The 26,917-nt window shown below is 41.8% G+C and overlaps 1 protein-coding gene across 4 annotated transcripts in view; it reads right to left on the bottom strand.

Annotated features, from left to right (window-relative positions):
• Positions 1-26,917, bottom strand: part of SGCZ (sarcoglycan zeta) — a 6,780,780-nt gene that overhangs the window by 292,686 nt on the left and 6,461,177 nt on the right. For all 4 annotated transcript variants that reach the window (XM_069631598.1, XM_069631597.1, XM_069631596.1 and 1 more), the window contains one exon: positions 13,185-13,257. In XM_069631598.1, coding sequence (XP_069487699.1) covers positions 13,185-13,257 — 73 coding nt within the window. The remainder of the gene's footprint in view (positions 1-13,184; positions 13,258-26,917) is intronic.

Below are 26,917 nucleotides of genomic sequence, written 5' to 3'. Positions count from 1 at the left end.
GGTCATAATCACCGATTCGGATTATGTACGGAACGGGTTCGTGGAGCACCTGGTTAATTGGAAAACCAAAGGAATGTTATGTGCTAATAACAAACCCTTGAAACATGGGAAGTTAATTCAAAACATTGATGATCTGGTCACATCGAATGGGATGACCATCTATTGGAAAAAGATCAAGGGTCATTCCAAAGTAGAGGGACCAGACAAAACTGGAAATGACTTAGCTGATCAGCTGGCCAAAACTGGGGCCATCCAAGGGGATCTAATAGAGTCCCTGTTGGGGGAAATCCAGGTCACTCCTATCACTAGGTCCCAGACAAATGCTCACAATGATCTTTCAACTGCACAATGGAGTAAGGAGACCCCTGATGTTGATTTAATTACAGCTCAGAAGGGGGATCCAATTATTGGTAAGTTTTACCAACACCTTGAGGACCCTGAGAACTTTCCCCTGACGGATACCGATTACATTGGGAAAGAGGACCTAAGAGTGTTGATGAAATGTCCAAAAATGTTCTGAATCCAAGACGGTTTGTTGGTAAGGAAATCCCAAGCTGGCCATGATCAGTGGGTGGTTCCTACCTCATTCCGAAGCCTGATGTTAAGTCATGCCCATGATGCGGCCACCGCCGGTCATAGGGGGTTTCACACAATACTGGAAATCTTAAGAGAGGTTGCATACTGGCCACACATGGGGCAGGACCTCGACCAATACTTGAATGGTGTCTTGTGTGTGCATAATTTCAGCCATCATCCCTCACACACCGTGCACCTCTCCAAAAGAGGGGGATGACACTGCCATGGTCAGATTTGCAAATCGACTTTGTAGGCCCTGTGATTCGCTCATCTAGAGGAAACAAGTACATGTTGGCCATTACATGCTTGTTTACCAAGTGGGTGGAATGTCTCCCGGCCCCAAATTGCAAGGCAGAAACAGCAGCTGCCCTAATGATTAACCACATCTTTTCCCGTTTTGGTCTACCTCAAAGGATTTAGTCAGACAGGGGTAGCCACTTCACCAGTGAAGTAATGACAAAGATGTGGGAGATACTGGGGGTCAAAAGGAAGTTACATATTGCTTACAGGCCAGCTTCTTCTGGAGCAGTGGAGAGATATAACCGAACCATTGTGAGCATCTTAAAAAAGTTTGTGGCAGATTCTGGGCCAAGTTGGGATATCCGATTACCTCTGGTCCTAATGGCCATCAGATCTACCCCTTCATCTGCAACTAAAATGTCACCATTTGAGTTGATGACGGGACGCAAGATGGTGCTTCCCCAGCATTTGCTCTACAGAACCCAAGAGCAAATGTTGATACATGCCTCCACAAATCATGAGTATGTGGAGAATTTAAGGAAACACCTTCAGCATGCTTTTGCCTATGCTCAGCGGAATCTAGAAAGATCAGCCGTGAGCATGAAGACCCACTATGATTTAAAAACTACCCGAAAGGAATATAAGGTGGGTGACCGGGTCTATCTATCCAATTTCCAAAGGAACCAGGCCAAACAGCGAAAATTCTTGCCTACTTGGAAGGGACCGTTTGAAATTATAGACAAGATCTCCCCTGTTTCCTATAAGATCTGCATCCCCAAAGGCAGTCTGGCGGAAGGGGAAGACAAGTGGGTACATATAAATCAGCTAAAGTGTTGCCATCCCAGGCACACTCTGCAACAACTGGAGGAATCCACTGGAATCCCAGAGGGGGCCGCTCCAGAGTAATTCAGTTCCAACCCTAAAATATTCCACATATAGCGTATAAAATTCTGTGATCCTTGTATATATATATGTCCTTGTATCCTAATTTAAAAAAGAAAATATATGTGTTCATATCTTCTGATTCATAAAATGTATATGTTCGCCACACCATTAATAGTGGTGAAGAAATGTCTACGAATAGGTATTGCCGCTATGCTTTATCATCCTAGGAGAGATGAAACCATGGAGACTGACCAAGGCGGACGACCGGGGACCGGGAGCAGAGACCCGAGGGGCCCGGGGTACCGCCCAATCCTCCCATCAGGACCAGCAAGGAGAACTGATTGATCGACTGGAGGAAGGAAAAGATGCTGAACTGTGCCATCCATGGATTTGGAAGAAGAAGAGACGAACATCCCAGATCTTGCGAGTTCCATCAGCGAAAGGACAGAATGGCCATCGCAAGAGGGGGGGCTGTGGGATGTTTTTACCCATGCATACAAGCCCTACTATAAAACTGTGCAGTACTGGCATGGAAAACATCATGATGGCCAGAACTCCCCAGAGAGTGCACAGGGAAAACATGAAGAATAGGCTGCCACCCATTTTTGCCTATGTTGTGAGCACAAGAGGGCACTGCCTAAAACCACCATTGGGCTACACACACAGTAGCCTGAAACCATTGGGAATGGCAATGCTGATTGCAAAAAAAGCAACTCAGAACTGTGGGGAATTAATTTTCTTAATCCCAAAAATGGTTGCATTACCAGTACTCACCACTATCAGAAAGCCAGCGTTTTAAAACCACCAGACTTTTGTGTAAAACTGAACAAATGAAACAAAACCAGACTAAGGAAAGACTTGCTAAGAGGTGGATACAATGTAAAACTATATTCTGAAATGACTTGAAGGAAGTAATTATTTAATGTATATGTAAAAATTGTAAGTGATTTAACCTGAGAACATAAAGTGACATTTAGCTGAAACCTGGCTTAATGAAACTGGATTCTGCCTGACAACTACCCCTGACAGGAGTTGAAACCTGCTCAGCCACTCTTCCCCTTGCCAAAAGGAGTTGTCACCTCTCTGATTAGATTAGGGGTGGAGCAGCTGGGGACTACAGGGAGTTGAACAAAGGCCTGTCCTGGACTCAGGCAAATGTTATATTGGGGGCGTCGTAAAATAGCTTGCTCTTGGGAGAAACTGGGGGGCAGCTTTGCCTCTGTGAACAAGCTGGCTTGGGGGAAGTGGATAAACCAGTTATTCCACCCTGTGATGTGGGAAGCCACACCCCTTTTTGACCAGAGCATAATTTTAAAAAGATAGATAACTCATAGTGCGGACTTTTCAGAATTATATAAGTAATATCATTATTTTTGTGATTTTTCTGTGAACATTTTAAGAGGCGTTAGGACCCTGTGGTGTATTCTGGGGGGTTGCTAGCGGAAAATAGGGTCTCACTCCAAATGTATGCATGTTAAAAATCTGACACTTTATCATCTGTAACCCATATCCCTGGTGCACATTTGTGTAAAATCTGGAAAGGTTTGGAGGTCGTTATCTGGATGAAAAGGGGAGAATTCTGTCATCAGTGGACATGACATCGTACAAAGACAGGGATCGGATGGTTTGGTGCTACAGAAAATATGTTAACTGGACCTATAATATTAGAAAAATGGTACATAGATAAATATCTATTTGGGTCAGAAATAGATTTGTATGCAATCTGACAAGGGGAGGTTCCTCTGACCATAAAACCTACAGCATCACTCTGACTCACATTTCCTTCCCCCAATCAAGGGAGAGAGGAGGAATTGGCCAATGATAAGTGAGAGGGGCAGGTTTAGTCATGACCAACGCACACACCCACTTTCCAAAACACATAAAAAGAGACTGCTGGGACAGGTAGAGACATTCAATTCCATTTGCTGTGGAGCATGCTGACCGACGACTTCACATCCAGAGATCCAGACTTCAAATCTATCAATCTCCAGAACCTGTAGCATAAATTAACTCCAGAATGTGTAGCAGAGAGGCCTGAATCCACCAGCTGAATCCTCTTCAGCAGGCCTCAAAACTAACCAAACTATTCAACAGCCGGGCGAGCTGTCTGAAGTTTTGCAGAGAATTTTTGCAAGAACCTGTAGCAGTACCCAGAAAGCAGTGTTACATCCGGAATCCAGAGAGGCTAGACCAGCAGAGCAGAGCTGACCCAGATCGCTGTGAGCAGAACCGGTGCCTGATTGACCCGCTGAGCAGACAGAACCGCAGCCGGACGTGTTGACCAGATCTGTGACGAGGCCTAGTTCAAATTTATATTGTGAGTACCTAGCAGAACTGTGCAGAACCAATCTCTTAGTTAAAATGATCTAATCCAAAATATTTTAACCTAAGTAAAACTGCCTCCTAGAAATCGTGTCATCTGTCATTTTTAAAGCTGCACAACTGTCACCTGTCAATTCTGCAGCTGCAAGCTGTCACCTATCATTTTGAGTTTTACTTTAAATCCAAAAATCTACCTTTATTAAATCGTCCGTATCTCTTGAACCGTTTGGGCTAGGAATGAGATTTAACTTTCTTCTGAAAGCTTAGAATCTAAGCTTTCCAACAAGCCTAGAACAGCTCCATTCTTTCTTTTGTTAAAATCCGTTTGCAACTTGGTAATAACTCATAGAGCATTGTTAAAGTGAGCCTGAACTAATATAAAGTAGCCATCACCTACCCTGAACCTCTAGAGGGAATTAAAAGCAATTTTAGCACCTTTTCACTTCCTTACAAACCACATTAAAGTAATTCACCTGTGTTTAAAACTCATCCCTGTTTTCTCTAAGCTTGCTGGGGGAACTGGAACTGTGTATTGCATTATAAAGTGTGATTTGTTGGGATTCTTGAAGACTGTGTGCTCTCCTTCCATTTCTTCTATTGCATAGGGGGGAGTGAATTGTCAAGGAAAAGTGATTACATTGCCTTTTGTTGAAGCCATATCAAGTTATTTTCTGTACTGCATTTCATTCATCATTGCGTTGTCCTTGAAGCCATAAAAGCACTCTCAGCTACCTCATCCTCTATACTACTCCTAACTAATCAAGTGTACCACTGTAACATTACCCATTGTGGATCCACATCATATGTCTCAGTGTACTATCAGATATTAATTTATTATAAAAGTGTGATATATATATATATATATTGTTTAATTTCTCAAATAAACCTTTTATTTTGCAAAACAAACCTACTTCTTTGCTCAGTGCGGTCAGGGGGATTCTAAGATGGGGGTGTTATACAAGGGTAGTCATCCGGAGAACTGAACTATACATAAAAATACATTAATAAGGGTTTTCCTCAGCATCCCAGACTAGGCATTGACTTGGCTGTAGTGTTGATTGAATATCGCTTACAATGGTAACCTGTGCGCTCTAAACCAGCTCTGTACCACTAGACAGCAGGGGCTGTAGGACAGGAGACTAATGGAGCAGGGCACAGGTGTCACTATGCTTTTAGCAAGGAGCTTTCTGAAAGGGGGTACTGATTAGCAGGCCAACGTATGTAAGATGGAATTGCTTGAATCTTTTTATTATTGAATACAATTATTTTTTTAAAGCAAGTGCTTGCACATCTTTTGCCAGATGGCAATTCATCAAAGTGTTATCACCTCCAGAAGTTATTTTATGAACTCCCCTAAATTATCCATGATAGATGACTAATAAGGCTGTATATAATGATGAAAGCAAGTCCAGAAAGAAATGACAAAAGGACAGCAAGTTAAATTAAAGTACCGCTATTTCTTGAAACAATTAAATCCCCTAAAAATGCACTCCTGGCTACTGGAAACTGTGATGGTGCACATAGTGCAGATACAAGTCACGTACCACCCCCACACCTCCCAAGCAAGAGCAGAAATATACAATTAGAGCACTCTTTTAGTAAAGGTTTTTTAGGTCTTTTGTTATTTGAGAAGTTGCCATGTTGTTTTGTAGATTATAAACACAAGTAGAAAAGATCTAGTTTTGCTACACATCAGGGAACTAGTTTTGCTGCACTAAAGGGAGTTTTAGGTTGCAGAATACACAGGCATATGTAGCTGGGTATAGCAGGGTAGACATTAGAACATTGGTTTTGATGAGTTGTAGTTGTAACGTCAAGCAAGGCTATTGCCATTTTGAGACACGCCCCATTCAAAGCTGCACAATTTATTAGTTTCATTAAACACTTTTCTTTCCACTTTTGGTTGATGAACACCAGGTAACGCAGCCAAGTCTAGGAACAAAGGGAGGATAGGATGATGTTAGCTGATGCTGTGAGAATCAGCTGTTGGCAGGCCTCAAAACTAGATATGCAACAATTATTTTGTTCCAGACGATTACGTAATGAATGGACAAATCTTGAATTGCCAGGTGCAAAAGGAAACATATAGTAACATTGCAAAAAGGTACAAATCTAAGCTGTGTACACAATGCCCCCAACGATACGTTAGTACCATTGAACCAAGTACAATGCATTGATGAGCCCAACAAGTACGAGGCATTTGTTTTTGCATACAGGGAATTCGCTGGTCAGCCATAATTTAGAAAAAATAATGTCGAATGACAAAACTGTCGAAAAAAAAAATGTCGAATGTATTATTTTTGTATTAATATGTATTTTTTGGCTTTGGTAAGTATAAAAAAAGGGTAAAATAAAAAAGGGGGGTGGGGGGGACCCCCATTTAAAAAAAAAAAACGTATTGAAAAACAAATTCGACATTTTTTTTTCAACATTTTTTTTTCTAAAAAATGAATTTCGACATTATCGTTTTCTAAATTATGACTATAAACCAGGGAATTCACTGTGTTTTTTCTAAAAAAACGACTCATCCCATGACCTTATTAGAAGACTGCGCACCTATGTTGGAAACATGACATGGAAGTTGCAGAATGACCCAATCAAGGGTAGGGAATGGCCTGGGATTATTGGGGATTGAGCATGGGAGGTGAGATGGGATTATTTTGTATTCCTGAAGCCAAGTTTTATTCCGTCTGCTCACATTAATTGCTAAATTTGGCTGTCTCGGAGGGATGCAACATCCAACGGTACCCCAAAGAGTCCCAACCAATAGTATTAAAATACAGTTTTATCAACAACAGCTTGAAAGCTGCCAGCCAACCAAATCACGAGTTAATGATGCTCATGGTGATGACGTTATGGTTGATCTTGGGTAGTTCTGGAGATACTGGATTAGCCAATAGTAGAATCCAATGTACAGGGTTCTATATGGTCTGATTAGTAGCCATTGTCTATGTTAGAATTTTATAAAATGCTGTTTTTTGTATGTATGTTAATCCTGTGTTTTCTCCCCTTTTAATCACCACCTTGATGTGGGTGGGGTGAGAAGTTGCTTGTTGTTTCTCCTGGCCGTTTCTTTTGCAATATAAAGTAAATACAGCAGGCTTTTCCTTGCACCTGGTGTGCTCCATTATTTCGTTTCAATGGATTGATTTTGGGAGCACTAATAGAAAACACTGAACCTGCTGTGCGGAAGTGTTTCTGATGGTAATATTTTTAAGGATGCAGGTGGCTACTGTTAACTTTTAAAGCAGAACCATGTTTCTTTTTCTTTTCTTTGAACTTTGCTCACTGAAACCCCTGTAGGTTGCTTTGTTTGAAAAATGCCATTGATGCTTCAATAGGCACTAAATAGAAGAACTCCCTGACCAACATGATATTGCCAGCTCCAATGCACATGTCCTCAAACTTTGCAATAAATTATATACTTAAACTTTATAGACCCGTCTGAAGACGTTGGTGATATGGTACCTGAAGACCTAGTTTCAGGCCCCAGCAAGGCATTTAATGAGTTGTATAAGCCAAATTAAAGCTAAAGCTATTATAACACGTCTTGGTCTTGAAACTATGAAGTTCATGTAAATTATTAGTTCTGCATCCAATTCCCTAGTCTGCAAAGGCTAATTTAGGACATAACACTGCCTGGGAGGTTTCATGGAATTGGCTGCAATATGCACCATGCTGCTATTAGTGCTGGAATGTAGTGCTCTGAAAAATCAGTGTGCTATCCTAACCAGTCAAGACGCTATACTGGTTTTATAGCCAGCCTGTAAAGGTCATTTAACGAGGTCTACAGGGCTCATAACACCTAGTACAGTCTTTGGGCATTGTCTATAAAGCTATTAAGTCCTTCAACATGTTTTTAAAAAACATATAATAAGGCATTCTGGCTGGAGGCCCAGCGACCACATGCAAACGTGATGAGGAGGGAGGGACATGGCTTAGACAATCCTGGGCCGGCTTCTGCTAGATGCAGCCAAATGAAGTCTGTGGCCAACAAGGGGAGTGGGCAGATGGCTGCCCTCCACCTTAAAGAGGGAAGGAGTGGAGGAGAGAGGCGGGTTATTGTTTGAAGCCCTGGATGCATCTGCGTCTGTCAAGTGTGGACCAGGCAAGGAGGAGAGCAGCACAGGCAGGGGGATTCCCCTCCCTAAGAAGGTAAACAGTGGAGGGCTAGTGTATGCGTTATTTTCGTTGTCCATGCCATGTCTGACAGGTAGGCCTGGGCGAGGAGGAGAGCAGTGCTGACATCACTTTTAGCATGGCGCTCCCATGTAGAGAGGGAGCGCTGCACAGAGACTCATGAGTGGCAGGCAGTATGACTATTAGCATGGTGCTTGCCCTCATCATGGGAGTGCTGCACCGAGAGCCATGTGGAAATGGCAGTATGGCTGTCACCTCAGTGCTCCCATGATGAGAGTGAGTCCAACGCCAAGAGCAGTGCCACCAGCACCGCTACGCATGATAATGGCAAAGCTTACCTCATTGGCCATTCTCCAGGCTGTATTGATTTTCAGAGCCATACTGGCTTGAATAGCCCAGAAACTGGCCATGATAAAGCTGTTTTGACCCAGTCCAAGGTGACTGGGAGCCCAGGTGATGCAATTCCATATCTTTGATAACTACCCATGGCTACCGTCACCAACACAACTGGTTCACTGCAGACATAACTGCTAACAGTCTGTCCACCCCTCCAGTGGGGTATCAGATGGAGGAAGCTCCATATGTATAGCTTCTCCACTATCCTTAATTACTGCACTGAGGTATCACAGGGTTATCCAGTAGAGTCAGTCTTCCCCCACCCACAGCCAATTTGGTCTGGCTAACATTTTGCAAGCCGACCCTTACCAATTACTATTGTTATGCAATGGCACAACCCTTATTGGGACTGTCAGTGTGTTACGAGAAAAGCCAATGAAGGTTAATTACCCCAGTTTTCTGTACAATGGTTCCAGAGGAAAAATGTGTTTGGAAGAGAAAGCTTAACTCAATGTTAGAAATACACTATCTTTTTTTAAACATCTGTCAATCACTCACCCACGGTGCACCTTAACGACAGTACATAATGTGCACCTTTATAATTGCATGCTCGCCGTCCTCTTTGTGACCTATTTAAAAAGATACATTCACAACAATAGAATTGTGTTTTTTTTTATTTCCATACGTGGTAAGTGGTTTATCTAGCCTCTCCCATCAGTTTGGAATCAACTCCATGGCCCACACCTAATATCTATATCATCATTAGGGGACTAATTCCAGGATTTGGGGTGTATTTTGCTTTTGGCAGACTTCCCACTGCTACCTTTGTGAGACCTTTAACTTCTTAGGAAAGAGCAAGCATATCCCCAGACAATGGCATCACTCGTGTTCATATGTCTTTCAAGACAAAGGGGTAGTGGAACCTGGTGGGAGTGACACATAGCAATTGCATACGGCAACGCAATAGCACAGTTGTGATTCATCCTATGTATCATTGAGCATTGTATCCTATGTCTTAAGAGGTTTTCTCAGTACATACTATATGATTCCCAAACCTCCCTTCATGCTGCCCCACATGAGAGGTAATGGAGAACATGTCTGAGACACCAATGAGTTAAGATAAATGTATTGGCTGAAGACTAGTATAAGATGCCAGTACAATACCCATACCACCCTTCAAACCTCTCCCCCTCTTCCTAGCCAATTTTGGTTCAGTCCTGAAAACTTGAATGATAATAATGTCCTGAGGCATTTTAATCAATCTCACACTATGTGCAGTGCAAGCCACAATCAAGTCTGCCCCTAAAAGAGCATTCACTAGTATATGTTTTTTGGGAGGGATAACGCAGCTTAACTAGTTGCATTTTTGTGGCCAGGACATCTAATAGCAGCACTCGTGCTAAAAAAATAGAGCAAATGCATAGATAAAATGTAATGGGGCGAACAGGTTTTATCACAATCTGTATTATCTAAAAACGTTTGCATTACCAAAAAAAAAATTAAAAAAACACTGCTAAATACCGAAGAAATACTTCTAAAATGATAAGGTGTCAAATTTCTAGAGTGGCAGAGGGGTACTAAAAAAAAGGGCCACCCCCTCCAACACCTTCAGGAATGCAGTCCAACTCTCTCCCATATAATCCCACCCAAGCCTTTTCCGGGCAAACAGTCAATTCCAGAACAACACAAGCCCAAACACCTTATCAAGGCCCAAAACGTGCTGAGCTGATACCCAGTTACTGCCGAGCGCAAGTCAACAGAGGTAGGGTAATTAGGCTGAAAAGGAAGTAGTAAAGTGGAGAAATAAAAAACAAGAAGATACATACCACTTTGCCTCATTCATAGACAAAAACAAACCAGTAAAAGAGTATGCCACAATAAGCTGCCATAGGCGTGTTCCAGGAGGGGGCATTGGGCGGCACGCACTACCCCTGGAATCGCATTGGCTGCCCCAGGTACCACCCCATTAACATAAACTATGATCAGAGAGAGAGAGTGTGTGTGTGCGGTTTTGTCCAAAATGACTGAGGGCAAAAAGTCTGACTCCCAAAAGTCCGACCCCTATTTGTTTGCAAATAGATTTATATGTGGGGGGGTGTAAAGTTAATACAAATGTATAGAGGTAAGGTGGGGGGCGTGAGAGGGTCTCCCCCATATATATTTATGCAAACAAATGGGAAATATTTAAAAAATCAGACTTTTGTGTATGTGTGTGCGCGCACTCATACTTCATGCAACCCCAGTGCCCCACTTGGGCCACACCGGTCAAAAGAGTCTGGACACACAACAGCTGCATGACTGTAAATTTGCCCAGAGATGGTTATGCGAACCAGATACTGAGTATCAGCATGTTCCAGCAGTATGATACGGTATTGAGAACAGGTATCACAGGCTCTAGCTCCTAAACGTATGCACATGCGCAATGATTCATCAGTGTGTTAAGCATTCAAGAGGTTGTTCGGGTTTTAGCTTCTATGGGGAAATTGGTTGCAAAAGGCAAATAGAGAGAAGCAGGTTGCGAGAACCCTATCTAAGGGAGAGTGAACCCTTTCAGTCAAAGCTTGAGCCACCTGAAGTTTGGATGTGACCTTTTCAAACCCTTGTAGAGATTTTCTCAGAATAGATTGTGGCTATCGAGGCATTAGAATCGAGGGAGCTTGAGGGAGCTGCGTGGAGGGGGTGGCTACTGCCATCCGTCACAGAACCCTGTGTACATGCATCCCTACCCTGTTTGGGCATGATAGACCCTTCAATGCATTTGGGAATTCTGTGTTTTTTATGCTGGGAATCGAAAAGTTAAAATGTTCTTGAGGTGCTGGTGGTGGCACCATATGTAGCAGTGGGGTGGGGGCACTGGGGTGCCTTTTGGGGGTACCGAGTGGATTGTTTTTACATGGTTTTGTCAATCATACTAATTATACAATGTTGAAGATGGGTGCATTATATTTCCTCCTTTTTTGCGACAATACAAACGGTTTGTGGCACATTTACAGATAAGTAATGTGGTGATTTCATGTTGCCGAGAGCAGACAATTGCTGTAAGGTGTATGGACTGATTCATAAATTGATTCAGCACACCATGCTGCAAGGGTACCTTGACAGTGATGACGTGACAGGCGCATAAGGCCAGTGTTTACAGTTGGCAACAAAAAACGGTAGGAGTCACTTTGCTTGAAACTAAAAGGGTAAAGGATTCACAACTTTAGGAATAACAACACGAAGCGTTTGCCTCCTTTGAAAACTCCTTTGAAAGAGGGGGAACAAGCATGTGATTGCATGCATTGCCCAGGTTTGGGTGAGGAAGGAAAGAGAGGTAACGAGCATGTGATTGCTTGCACTGCCTGGGTTTGGGTGAGGAAGGAAAGAGGGGGAACGAGCATGTGATTGCTTGCACTGCCCGGGTTTGGGTGAGGAAGGAAAGAGGGGGAACAAGCATGTGATTGCATGCATTGCCCAGGTTTGGGTGAGGAAGGAAAGAGGGGTAACGAGCATGTGATTGCTTACTCTGCCCGGGTTTGGGTGAGGGTGAGGAAGGAAAGAGGGGGAACGAGCATGTGATTGCTTGCACTGCCCGGGTTTGGGTGATGAAGGAAAGAGGGGGAACGAGCATGTGATTGCTTGCACTGCCCGGGTTTGGGTGAGGAAGGAAAGAGGGGGAACGAGCATGTGATTGCTTGCACTGCCCGGGTTTGGGTGAGGAAGGAAAGAGGGGTAACGAGCATGTGATTGCTTGCACTGCCCGGGTTTGGGTGAGGGTGAGGAAGGAAAGAGGGGGAACGAGCATGTGATTGCTTGCACTGCCCGGGTTTGGGTGAGGAAGGAAAGAGGGGGAACGAGCATGTGATTGCTCGCACTGCCCGGGTTTGGGTGAGGAAAGAAAGAGGGGGAACGAGCATGTGATTGCTTGCACTGCCCGGGTTTGGGTGAGGAAGGAAAGAGGGGGAACGAGCATGTGATTGCTTGCACTGCCCGGGTTTGGGTGAGGAAGGAAAGAGGGGGAACGAGCATGTGATTGCTTGCACTGCTCGGGTTTGGGTGAGGAAGGAAAGAGGGGGAACGAGCATGCAAGTTTGGGTGAGGAAGGAAAGAGGGGGAACAAGCATGTGATTGCTTGCACTGCTCGGGTTTGGGTGAGGAAGGATTGTGGACCTTATTACAAATACCGAGCTGTGGGTAGAAGTGGTGGTAATTCTGTTACAAACAGTTTACAGTCACATTATGGCACCATCATACTACAATTTTGGTGGTATTGTAGAGCATTTACCACCTTCCACCTGATGCCAGAAATGAGTGGAATTACTGTGGCAGAGTTACCACCAGCTGTAATTATGCTGAAATCCTCATGGAGTGCTTTGGACTCTAAAAAAAAGGGGGAATGACACCGCCCTAACACCACTTTGTTGGTAACCCCACTGGATCAAGTGGTGGTACCGGTAATCGAGTTGGGTGACGATTGAGTAGATTTACAATTGAATTACCACCTAACTCGTAATGAAGACTAAAATTAGTACACTTTCCTCAATAACTCTACAGTGCTCACTCCCCAGTATGTATGCGATGTGGAACAAACCAAAATAAAAATGCTCACAACATCAGTAGAAGCTACACATTCTTGAACATATGCTGTTCTTTTAGAATAAGGTAATCCATCAAAATACATTTATTTAATAGAAGCAAGAACTTACTTGAGGTCTTGTGAAGGTTCTGCCCGTATATGCGGTGTTTCCACTGAATGTCCAAAGACCACGCCCTCGGTCCCTAAAACAAATACGGTTTCATTTTAAGCTGATTGAAGCATTCGAGTATTGCATGTTTCATGGAACATTTTTGGTTGTATTTACAGGTCTCTCCTGTGTACTGTTTACAATGACTGCAGGCGGTCCCATATTTCTTACCATCCCACATATGCTTGAGGATTGTTTGTGCTTCTTACATTTGAGTGTATTAAATGTGAGTGTGTATGACTTGTAATATTGCTCCTCAGAAACAACAAAAGCCGTGACAACGGTGCTGATTTCCAAACATTCTGCTCAACAACATGCCTATAAACAATGAGAAGTACCGCCATTTCCCACTTTGCAAACACCCGAACATACACTGCCTCTGAATGGACGTGATTCAATATGATATTAATATGCACTTGTTCTTTAATGCGATAACGCCTTTATTTGTTCCAAGAAGCACAAATATTAAAATTGGAAAATGAAATCGATCAATGTTGTTAGCTACAATGCTAGATGTCGTAATGCATGTATCGATCTGGTCACATTGTTAATATTTTTTATGAGTACAATTAAACAAGAAATAACAAAAGATGTGCCTGAATGCTGGAAAGACATTGATTGCAATTTAGTTGTTTCTTCAGTCAAAACGGAGGAGTATGCTTTTCTCCGAAGCGTATATGTGTTGATGAGCAAGCATACAATCGTTTAAAATGTGACTATGATTTTGCTCAGCTGGCCCTTAATTAAGTGAATTCTAAAACAGCATGGTTAAGGCTGTATGAAGTGATTATACATGTATTTTGCAGAAATGTAATACATATTTATGAACTGATAAAACAATGGGAGTATATAAAACACTAAAAAACCCAGTAGCCTTTGGACGTTCAAGATGAAAGGTCTGTACAGACAAATGATTATACACGGAAATTAAATCAATTCATGATAAAATAAATGACGAAAATCTATTCTCTGAAAATTCTCAATTTACAAGAGTGTCACTTTAGCGGATAGAATTCACAACTATCAAAATCCCCCTGCATACAAGCAACTAAGATATATGAGTTACCCACGTCATTCCGTTTCCGGAACACTGAAAATTCACTAGTACTAACTCCATCTTAGTTTCCAATTGGCAGCCAGAAAAGGAGTTCCACTGTAACCAGTCTGCTGTTATCAAAGGCCCCCATAGTACTACACTAATGTTAAAAATGCTAGCCTTTGGCTTTTCTTTAACTCTGTAAAGCGTTCTGCTGCCTACAGTGCAGGTTTGCGCTATAAACAATAAAAATAAATAAATAAAAAGTATCAAAGGTCAGTTGTTTTAGACGGTTTATAGTCATTCCATCGACAGCCAAAGCATCAAATGCCATACCATCTAAAAATCTAAAAAAAAGCATCTAAAAAAAGCATCTAATGCATTTCTTTCCATTTTTTTAGTTAATCAGGGGGGGGGCAACCTCCCTTTTTGACCCTTTAAAACCCATATTTATTAAACTAAAACCTTTACCATCTAAAAAAATGCATTAGATGCTTTTTTTAAAGGCTTTTTTTAGATGGTATGGCTGTCGATGCGTTGGTTGTCGATGCAATGACCGGATACCTTTCAGACGGCGTTGCTTTTCTACATTTGAAACCATTAAGTATATTCACTTAGAGCAGAAAAGACAATGGCCTCATTCCAAGTTTGGAGTTACGTTTGCAGAATATTTTTCAGAAATGCAGACAAACTAATGTACCATCACTCGGTCTAGAAGATTCACCCCGAGATTAATACTGGCAAAATGGACCGTGTTAATTCCCATTGTTGGAGGTTTGGTGGAAATGACGTGGATGTTAATTCTGTTCATGGTAAATCCTTGATTTTTTGGAATTAAAGTGGAAAATGTAACACCAGCACCTTGGCGTCACATTTGAAATGTACCTCTGATTTAAACCTGGGGGTAATTCTGTTATGTCATTCTCCTAGCTCCTTCTTATCACAGTATTTATTTATTTATTTGTATGTTTTTTTCTTTACATAAAAGAAAACCTTTGCAAATTTTCACTAGTTAAAACATTGAATTTTCCACAGGTAAAGTAATAGTAAAACAAGAATGAGAGCATACGATTTGCATTTACAAAAGACAGCATTCTGCATGACAAAAAATACAATAATTTCACGAATTTCTAAAAGAAAAACCTTATATTAACATGTTAATTCTGAAACAAAAACTGATATAACAGAAGAGGAAAGTAATTAAATGGTTGCTTTTTTTCTTTACATAAAAGAAAACCTTTACAAAATTTCACGAGTTAAAACATTGAATTTTCCACAGGTAGAGTAATAGTAAAACAAGAACGAAAGCTAATGATTTGAAAATATAGCATTCTGCATAACAACATTTCACGAATTTATAAAAGAAAAACCTTATATTAACACATTGATTCTGAAACAAAACTAATATAACAGATGAGAAAAGTAATCGATGCTTGCTTCTGTTGTCCAACCAATAACTGGATAACTTATAACATTGCATTCTTAGCCTTGGATCTTTTAAGCCAATCCACACTCCATTTTTAAAAATCTTGCTATGGCTATGTGCAATGGAGTGTATTTATCAGGCAGCATATGTTTCCATATGTAATCAGAGTTAATGCAATTCATATCCGCAATAAAACGGCTGAAGTAAGAAAACCTAGAGTAACACAACAATGGGCAATCAACCAATAGGTGCTTCAATGTTTCTTTTGTTTGTTAATTTTTACAATATTTACAAAGGATAAAAGAATCTTTTACTTTATCCCTTGCTGCTATGATTTCTCCCATAGCCAGTACATTAAAGCAGAATCTCATGAACACATTTTTATAGTTCCTATTTGGGAATCAAAAGAGATAAGGTTCCAGCGACCAGATGACAATATAAACCATGCTTTACCAATGTTTGGGTCGTATTTGCCTAGTCTGCATTTTGCAGTAGCTGTTTGACTTTTTTTGGATTATGGGCTAATGTATGGAGGATGGATCCTGCAGGGTTTAGTAATTTTTTACACATTTCCATAATTTTCTTAAGGAAAAGAGATCTGGTAATGTTTAACTTCATATGACAGTCCAGGTCTGAGTACAATGAGCTTGCCCCTTCCGTTAGCAGATTGCGAAAGAGGGAAAGACATTTCCATTCAATAATGCTTTGTAGAGATTGTAAGCCAAACTCATATCTCAGAGCGACCAAAGTTTGGTAGGCAGTAAGTCATTTCTCTTACGATGGTGGCTTCCAATTTGCTCACATCCAATTTGCCTGAGATAAACGGAATTTCTAAGCCATAAGACATTTTCGGTGTTCATTTTTTTAAATAAAATGTTATCATTGGAACGCAGGAGAAGGCGCCAAATTTAACATCTACTGCTTTCATTTGGACAATGCTTTGTCTGACCTTCATATTAAGTGATTTCGTATCTGTACAAGACTTATGTTGTCATTAATCAAAAATCCCAGATATATCATTGAATGCTTTGTTCTTAATGTGGTCTTATCCAGAAACCATTTGTCCTTTATCTGTTTTCTCATTCGACTAAACCGCATTATGTGAGATTTGGACGGATTAATGATTAGGCCATTTAGAGCCATATACTGTGCAAATGCAGACAGCAACCTCTGGAGTCCAAATGAGTTTTTATCAAAGAGCTCGAAGTCATCTGCATATGAGCACCAGCACATCTTTTAGCCTTGGAGAGTCGGTTGAATAAATGCTGCCTTCATAAGACAAGGGCCCACATCTGAGGTATATAGATTGTAAAGAGCTGCGGCAAATATTCAGCCCTGTTTGAGACCATTTGATGTTATGATTGGGAAAGATAGAAGACCTTATTTGTTTATGCGCACTTGTATTTTTGAACCTTTGTGGAGGTGAATGATGATTGCCAGAATTTCCTTTGGAAGGCCTAAGCTGTCCAGTTTCCACCAAAGTGTCGACCTGTCGACCAGGTCAAAAGCCAGTGACAGGTCCACGCTAGCTAGATATAGCATAGACCACCCTTGCTTCCACCCGATTTCTTGTAATAGAGAGATAATTAACCCTCCCGCCTTTGTACCCACTTCTCTTCTGAAGCCAAATTGTAAAGGGTGAAGTATTGCATTTGCGGTTGACCAATCCTCCACTTGTTGCAATATCAAGCCTGCAAATATTTTCGACTCTGCATCCATCAGCGCTATTGGACGATAATTAAGAGGCAAGGATCTATCTCCCTTCTTGTATATGGGAATAATAAATGAAAAATTCCACGAGTAGGGAATGTACTTGGTGCATTCTATATCAGAGAATAATAGAGATAGCACTTTGGCCCAGCTGTCAGGGTAATCCCGGAACAGTATATTAGATAGGCCATTTTGTTTTCACAGTTAAAAGCATATATTTTTTTTTTCACCTGAAATTCCTCTGTTGCAGGAGACACATTTGAGGATTAATGAACTAACCTCATTAACAATACTAACATGATTCTAACTCATTAATAATATAATGTGTTCTCCAGTGCAAAATGAGATGGAAAAGACAGGCTCTGAAAGTCATTTTAAACGTGCATCCAGATTTTTTTCTCTTTGCTCTGTGCTCTGTGCTCTGTCCACAGTATTTGCAGGAAGCAAAGACTCGAATAAGCAGGAAATCAGTTTTGTTACAGTTGCAACTGTATAAGCCAAGCCATTGTTGAAAGTAGGAGTATGGGACATGATGAATTTTTATTGGATGCACGTCACATTAAGGGAGGTAACAAGAGTTTTCCTGTAGAATCTCGGGGAAGCAAAGAGGGAGAAGACATTTTTACACAGCTCGGAGAAAGACCTGGCTGGTGGCTGGGGAGTTTCCTGATTGAAAAAGCAGATTGATCATATTTATGAATGTGAATTTTCTTAATAGTTATCAATCAGACTCTTCACATATGGAGTGAAATTAGCATGGGTGAATCTATTCTATTTTGCTTCCCAAGACATAGTTGAGCTCCTTGTAGCCGGTCCCATCTGTATGGGACCGGAATAAGTATATTCAATGCTAGCTCTTCTACAGAAGATCAAGCTGGATTATATTGGCTAAATGTATGCAATGGAAACAACTGTTCTGATCAGAATTTAATCCACAGTGGTAGATGCTAGGAGGCGAAGGTCCTGCCTAAACCCTGGCTATTATTACAACTTGTCTCTAATATTCGTATCGAAATGATCACTTTCAGGCCAAGATAAACTTGCTGTATCCCCACCCGTCAAATCCAGAAAAACAAAGCTCGAATACAATACGCACTTCCCATGCAAATAAATTGTTCAAAATTTCCATTCACTACTTATTATGGTCAGATTTACGAGCAAGACTGCAGTTACCTTAAGTGGATTACTTAATATTATGTTGCGGTACAATTATCTCATGCCCGTCACCTCCTCGCCGAAACAGCCAAACAGCCAGGGCACTTCCAATGCACTTCCCATGCACGCGCACATTTGCGCAGGCCCTGGGCTGTTGTAGTGGCTGCTGGGGGTGGGTGAGGTGAGTAGGCGGGGCTTGAGACTATGAAGCCTAAAGATTGAAGAACGACCGTGTTAGAATGGGCTAGCCCACGACATCCTTAACAAGGACCACCTACCACTTGCCCTCTGAATTGACAAAGACTTAGGTCAAAACAAGTCTTGGCTTTTTTCTCACATGCACCTAGAACAGCATGCTAGGCCAACTAAATCTCTATTATAACCAGCAATAAAACCTTGTATGTGAACACAAACTAAGTGTTGCAAACTTCTTTCAATCTACAATCAGGAAAGCAAATGGTTCCAAGCACGCTCGATTGCCACTAACAAGCAAGATTTGCATACCTACCCATAAAGTTTAAGGGGGTTTGCAGGATATTTTAGTTGGGAGACCTCTAGTTTGGGAGAATGTTCCACCCACCCCAAATTATTTATCAAACAAAGTTATTTTTATGAACATGGGACTCACCAGTCCAACAGTATTGAATTCTTACAACCTTCCTCCCCTTTTGAGACAAGAAATACACATCGTTGCACAGAAGGTATTAAAAAATAGGAATAATCAAAAAATGTGAAACAAAAACAAATTATACATTTTAATCATTCTCAATGAAATCCTAATGTCAATGGTTACTAAAATGTTGATCGTTCAAGATGCTGGTAAATTCAATTATCATTCCTGTACATATTTTAAATTTAGACTTTTTAAAGCACGCACATCACCATACACACATTCGGTTTACCTGAGCGCTCATTAACCCTGAGTTGAGAAGTGAATGAGGATTCAGGACAAAGTTTTCATTTCATAGAAAATAAAGTTAAATCAGAATATACTTGCCGATCTACATCTCTCTCATTTTCTAAGGCACCTTTTCTGGACTGACAAACTATAAATCTGCTGGTAAGGGAAGTGAACTACCATCAGGACAGAGCTGCCAGTAGTTCAAGCCCATACCAGCAGATTTTTCACTGAAGCACCAGCACTGTTACTACAGCTTTCCCATTCCCATGGAGTCCTCTGGTACTTCACTGAACCATTCCTACGCCGCCCGTAACATCCCGGTATTACCGGGATATCGGGCAGCAGAAATGATAATCCGAGGTTGCCAGTAGGCCTCCAGTATCACCGGCGGCCTACCAGCAACCTCATAATGAGGGTCAAACTCAGTAGACCCGCAGGTTTCTTGGAACTGCATAAGATGTTTAGCAGATAAAAGCAACAAGCACTGTATTTTGAAATGTCTGAAGAACGGGATTGTATAGACCCGGTATCCGGGCTTTTGCATTGTCTCAGACAGCCAAAATATTTGAATGAGCTGAGCAGTGATACGTTCTCACACTAAAGATTATTTGATCTATCAGAAATTGTGGAGGAAATGCCACAAAGTTTGACTTTCACACTATGTTCAACAGACAGCCAGAGAGCTTGCAGCAGAAGTACAACACAGTGTTATTTGTAGCAATCCATAAGAAGATGAGCAACACCATTTTGAAAAAGTTACAGTCTTAATGCTCTAAAAATTCCAAAATAGAATGAAATGATATACAGTACATTAGCTTATTAAAGCAGGAACAACTGGAAGTGTGTTGTTATATGCAAGGAAAAGGCAATTATTTTCTCAGGATGAGTAGATTAGTGATGTTCATGACCTGCAGGACTAACACAATTTTGATGCCCAACTTGAAAACTATTAAAAGTGGGAAACATCAAAGACTGCATGTCTGAGGTCCTCTTTGCACTCCTAGAAGACATAGGGCCTCATTACACGGACGGTGGTGGACCAAGGTGCTATTAGCACCTTGGTCCATGACGGTAAAATACCGACACCGCCTTGGTGGAAAGGGGAATTACCGCCCTATTCCAAGGTTGGTGGAGAGGTAATTCCCCCTTCCCCCATTGCCCTTCCCCATTCCCATTTTTGCCCCATAGGGCATAATGGGAATGGGGAAGGTGCTAATTACGGCGCCGCAAATTGCGGTGCCGTAATTAGCTCCCTGGTCCCTTTGCGGGTTGGTTTTTAACGCCTGCAAAAAGCAGGCGTTAAATTCTCCAACCCGCAAAGGGACCTCGTAGTAAGGCGGTAAGGGTTTACCGGTACCAGTAAAATACCGGTACCGGTAAACCCTTACCGCCGTCCGTGTAATGAGGCCCATAGTCTGCAAGGTGGTTGTATAACTGTACCATATGATATGGATATGATCGACATTGTGGATAATCCTTGCAAATGCATTATTAATGAATTGGACTGCCAGACTCTGAATTTTGCTTTCACAGGCTCTGCCATCCGTGAATCAAAATCAGGAAGGGATAGCACTGTTATAAGCCCACTCCCTGCAGCTACCTCTCTACTAGGAGGGAAAGAGAAACATCCTGAGCTAAAAACACTTTCTGCCCTACAGAGGAGTACTTGATCTAATAACTCCTCGTGAGATCATACTGCCTATGCCCAGTGATCTCACATAAAGGGGAGCATAATTAAAGAGCTCCACCTATATAATTGATTGCCCGACCTCTGCTCCTTGGTGGACTTCTCCCAGAGTAAACAACGGATCTCAGATGGGTCAAGCACCTGTCTCAGTCACACATCATCAGCCTGTTAAAATTGACAATATGTGCCAAGTTGATATAAGATTGGAAAGGGTGGAGCACGCCTCACAAACCATACTGACTGACGGTGATCCCTGGGCACCTACTGGAGTGATACCTCCTACTAATAAACTTTATAAACCACCTGCTGAAGATATTAGCGGGCAAGCCTAGGAATTATTTTCTACCATACCTGTACTTGATTATAATTCTCATTTAAAATCTGTTAATCAACCTTCAGAGATACGGGACACATTCAATCTCCCAGAGATTGCGCATAGAAAAGTTCCAAATGCCAATAATTAAAGATAAAAATATACATGCCTTTGTAATGGACCAAAGGAACTTTGTTATTACAAACACTGGGAAGTCTGAAGGTAATGAGCCCATAGAAGCTCTATGTAACAAGGTGCTGGCATGGCTTCAACAAAGATAAGTGCCGGGAGTCATTAGGCTGTCCGATCTGAAGCTACTACGCAGGACTGATTTGAGAGAATGGTGCTCTCAACCAAACAGAGACTGTGTTCTCATGGGTTGCGGGTCTAGTAACTTACCCAAGTATTTCAGTATCTGCCAATTTCTTAACCTTAGAACCTCTTGAAATTGACTATTCGATATGTGCAGGAAAAGCCTACAGCTATTTTGTGATTTCCAACTATATTATTCTTGGACTGACCTGTTTGTGGGAGGGGTTTTTGTTGCTTTCTCCTTATGTGTGGCTGTGTTTTTTAGTTTGTCTTTGTATGTTTGTTTGCACCCTCATGCCACCGGGTTAATGGTGTGCGGTATAAATGTAATAAAATAAATAAATAAGGATGTCCCTGCCTAACCAAATCTAAGGGAAAACACCCTAAACCCAGGATAACTGGCCCTCACACTAAGAAACAAATACAGAAAGAAAATATATGGCAATACAACATGACATGAACAAAATCACAGTCTTTGAATAACCTTATAATATCCTGGGTGATTTCCCTTACCCCAGATTCAAGGCCAATTATGGTAATGTTCAACCAAAGATAGACTGTCTCCAATCAGTTCTTGATGTTTCAAAGTAAAAGGTTGTTAACCAAAGTTTCAATGCTAGAATATCTCTTCTCCTTGGTTAAATATCCACTTTCCAGTTCCCTCAAATAGCAACAATGGTAAAACTAGTCACAATGCTTTGTCACCTCTTCAAGAAGACTTCCCACAGTTCAAAAGAACTGCATCATCCAAAACATTCAGTGATCCACAGTTACTGGTTAACAGTATTTTAGTCGTTTCAGAATTCACAATGGTATATTTGTCAGGGTGAATTATTAGTGCTGCTGCTTCTACTTCAACAACTTCACTTCTAATTGATGCACTATGAGAACAGTCACCTTTGTATCATAGTACTGCACTTTGTTTAGAAAACTGCAATGCTGCATCTGCTGACAACCAGATATACCACCACATCTTCAGTACTTTGGACTTCTACCACAGCTTCAATGATGTGTACTTTTAGACAGGCTTTGACAGGATATACTTCAAAGTACTTCAACAACTATAAATAGGCACGGCACTCTTCCTCTGAATATCTCACTTCAAAAGGGGCAGCCTCTTTGCATCCCTTGCCTGTCTGCCACAGTAACAACTTGGGTGTGCCTTTAAGACTCACTTCTCTATGTCTTCCACAATCTCTGGCACTATAGGTTGTGTTAACTTTTCAAATACTCTTTACAAACAACCAATTTCCCTTCCCCAACTTTACCTGCACCTTTCTACCAATTATCAGCTCAGGTAATTACCCAGAAGCCCTGGTGCCACTGTATTAACTTCAGGTAATACTTGCACACCCGTAGCGCAGGCCAATTAACTTGTTATCAACTTCACTGTACAGTTAGATTGCTTTTTCTCTCTGAGAAAGGCTGGTTTCACATTTAATATGGGGAGACTCTTGGCTTTGGCAATGCTTGTTATCTTCTTTAATAGAAAGTACTCTTTAACTTCTTTAAATGAAAGGTACACCACATCAAAGGAAAGAATAGAGTTCAGTCGTTCCTTAGGAATCACAGTTAGGCACACACAACCACTTCTTAAAATAGTTTTCAAGGTTTAAAGACTGGTATACAATTTGAAGTGTATTGTCAAGGTTAGCCATTCAGCGTTCACTCCTCTTAATTAGAGACATGTGACCAGTCCTTTAAATATTAACAATCTTTTATTGTTTGAACAATAGGTTTAAACAGCGTTAAGTTCTCACAAGAGTAAAATGACTTTCATATTATACGCAAGTGATACATTTCCATTGTTCGAGTATTTTCAGCTTCAATGCTTCAAAGACCAACTTCTACTTTCTTTTTAATCTCACGCGAGTTAACTTGGAGCTGGATACTGTTTCCAGCAATGCTTGTAAGTATGCTGTACTTCACTCACCAGCTTCTTTGACACGTGTTCTGTGGGTCACACTGCTTTCCTGTCTTCTGCCACAACTTCTACTGCTTCTGGCTTCTTAGGGGCAGACACCCTTCCTCTGTGAAGGTGTATTTGGTACAGCCACATGTTTATGGACCCCCTCTCACTCCTGAGAGACACGGCTTGACAACTGCTCCTCACCTTAGTCTCCAGCATGTTCTCTGCGTGGCAACCACAGCAATCAGTCTCACATGGGGAAACCCAGCTCTACTGCATGCCTTCCCCTGCACAGCCTCGACACCTCAGAGTTTGGGAGAAAAGGACTCTTCCAGAAAATCTACTGTTGGCACATTCTGGGGGTCCCTTTTGTTCTCCCACTTCTATTTGGTTTGCCAGCCTTTTGCCTTCTACTACTACTACAGCTCGCATTCCAGTCATAGTTCCAGCTCCTTCCAATTGCCTGCACCTGAAGGGGCCTTTTATGCCTCCCAGGTTCCTTCAGGTGTTTGCTGTTAGGCTTAATTGCCTGACTCTTTCTACAGAATGCCTCCTCAGCCCTCAACCCTTGTCCCAGCACTTGTGGGATTATTGGATTTGTAGTCCACTTCAACAAAGTTAGCTCTTTTAATAACTGGGCACATGTTAAGGGCAGGTTTAGTTCCCTTAATATCACTAAAAGATGGACTGTCAGAATTATTTGTTACAGAGTAAGACATTGTTTTTTTCTCTAGATCCGTTTGCATTATTCCTTTGGAAGTAAGGATAGTGTTACTCCTGAGATACTTTGAAAGATTCTTCTGTTAATAAGGCTTGCTCTGATTTAACAGAGCTTGTACCCTGGGTTACAGTATCATGACAATATGCCATTACCCGAATTAACAATCCAGAAAAGCCCTTCCTTTTGGAGGAAACATGCTTTGTCTCATCCCATGACATCTCCACACCACCTTGGGCCCTGTCTCCTCCCAGATCCTCCCCCAGTACACCATCCCCAAGGTCATTATCAGGAAGCATCTGCCTTTCCCTGGGCAACTGGGAGGAGACTTTAGGCAGGGTTTCATTGAGGGCTCCATAAGATTCTGCACAAAGGATATTCAAATACTTTAGTTGATTTTGCGAGTCAGTGATGCAATACAATCCTTGAAAATAGATGGCTTTAGCAACAGACTGAACATAAAATTTAACAATGATGGATATTGCGCAGGAATACAGGGATACCTTGTATCTCAGATGATGTGCCTGAGATGTGAAAGACAACAGAAAGACGGCTTCCACAAAGTCATTCACAACATATCTCAATGATGTTGTAGCTGAACAATGGAGAACAATCTTGTGGAGGTGTCTGAATAGGATCATGCCAGTGATGGACTGCCACCTTGTAAGGATGTAAAATCTGTGGCTTTTCTTATTTTCATCAATAATAAAATGATGCAGGTAATCCATCTCAGGAAGCGTGCGGTGCTAAGCAGACCTCCTTTTTATGAAAATTCATGCCAAAAAGCAAGTGTACACCAGTGCTCTGCTGCATCAGTGTCCTTATCTGCATGCTATTTTCTCCTGCTGCACAGTGCAATCGTAGAGATCATAGGTGCCCTGTTTGACATGTCACTGAGTGCAAAGGTTAAATTTAAGTCTACAAATATGTTCTAAAAACATCATAATTATGATGAATGATCGACATGGTGAAGGAAAATCCAGAAATATAAACCATGCCTATTTTGGTATGGTGATTGGTAGTTCACAAAATTACTAAAGCCATATTTAATTAGTAGCAGATATAGGAGGCTGTGTGGATTTCAGGAACCTACCTGGCTGCATTTCACTGATGCCTCTGTTGAATCTTCTTTGCTCCCTCAGGTGGAGATGCCTAGTTGGAGATGACCTGAAAGCCTGGCATCAAAGAGTCAATTCCATTGCAAAGACCTCCCTCACACCAGGGGGCTGCACACTAGATAGCAATCTAAGCTGCAGTCAGGGAAATGGGCAGAGTTAGGACAGTCAGAGAACACATGGATTTAAGGAAGGATTTAATTAATTTACTTTTCTGTGGGATTTTCTCTCCTTCCTTCCCCTCCAATTCTGGCAGAACAATGCACTCTCAGCATGACAGCAGAAGGTAAGGGTCACATGTCACAAGGAAAGGGGTTGCAACTTCCCAAAGCAGGCATACTGTTATCTTATCCACTGTGACCTGGTCCCTATACACGTGAGGTATCCGACTCCTGCTTGAATTCCCTTTTGGACCTTCAAGGACATCAGAAATAATACATTTGAACCTCTTCTGAGGCAGTTGATCTTTCCAAAACCCTCACCCACTGAGTGTTCCAAGGCAATGTCATGCTCTGATCTCTATCCACTAACGGTTCACATTGGAGGTGACTCTTGATGAGAACCAACACCTACCAACCTGCTCGCCATCCTCTCTGGGCAAGGAGAGCAGAGACTAAATATGACTCACATTGCACTCTCCACAGTGGGTGTCACTGCATCTATATAGCCAGAAAAGCCAGGATCCCTCCTGTTTTAACCATTTGAATCCATTTGAGGCACCTTTAAACCACGTTCAATCCCTTTGAACCAATTGGACATGATGGTGCTGCCTTTGGCGCTCACTCAAACTTTGAAACATCACTGTTTGCATCATAGAACCAGGTTGACACTGATTCTCCCAAGCAGACACTCATCACTCATCTGGCTCGAGCACCAGTGCACCATGTACACAAATTTGAATCGCTGCATATTACCAAGCATTGAACCACCATGACTTTGTATCGCAGCTTGACTTGGCCCGTGGTATTTTGTGTATCACTTGTCGTCTCGAAGCAGCAGTACTCATTGTTTCCAACCACTTTGATTGTTAGATTGTTATGTTATGTTACGTTATGTTATATGGCATTTATATAGCGCTCTTTAATCATTGGTATGTCCTCAAAGGCTGGTAGGTTGAACGCCCTCGGGGACCGTAGTCCGGGTCAGTTGAGGGAGGAAGTGTAGTGAGGTGCATGGGTGCACCAGTTATGTGTGCAGCTGATGTAATTGCCTGATAGTAGCTGCATCCTAGCATTAGGTGTTGTGGTTTTGATATCAGTTGGATGTGTGCAGTCTGGCGATTGGACATCCAGACTGGTTCTGGCTGGGTTAGGCCAGAAGGACGCTTATGTGAGCAGCTAGGCTGGATTGTCATGGGACATAGAGTGATGAGGTGTCCATGGCATAGAGTTTGAATATGAACAGCTAGGCCG

This window comes from Ambystoma mexicanum, chromosome 6q (genome assembly GCF_040938575.1).
Source record: "Ambystoma mexicanum isolate Mex_15411 chromosome 6q, UKY_AmexF1_1, whole genome shotgun sequence".
Taxonomy (NCBI): Eukaryota; Metazoa; Chordata; class Amphibia; order Caudata; family Ambystomatidae; genus Ambystoma; species Ambystoma mexicanum.
This window is presented reverse-complemented; position numbering and strand designations above follow the sequence as displayed.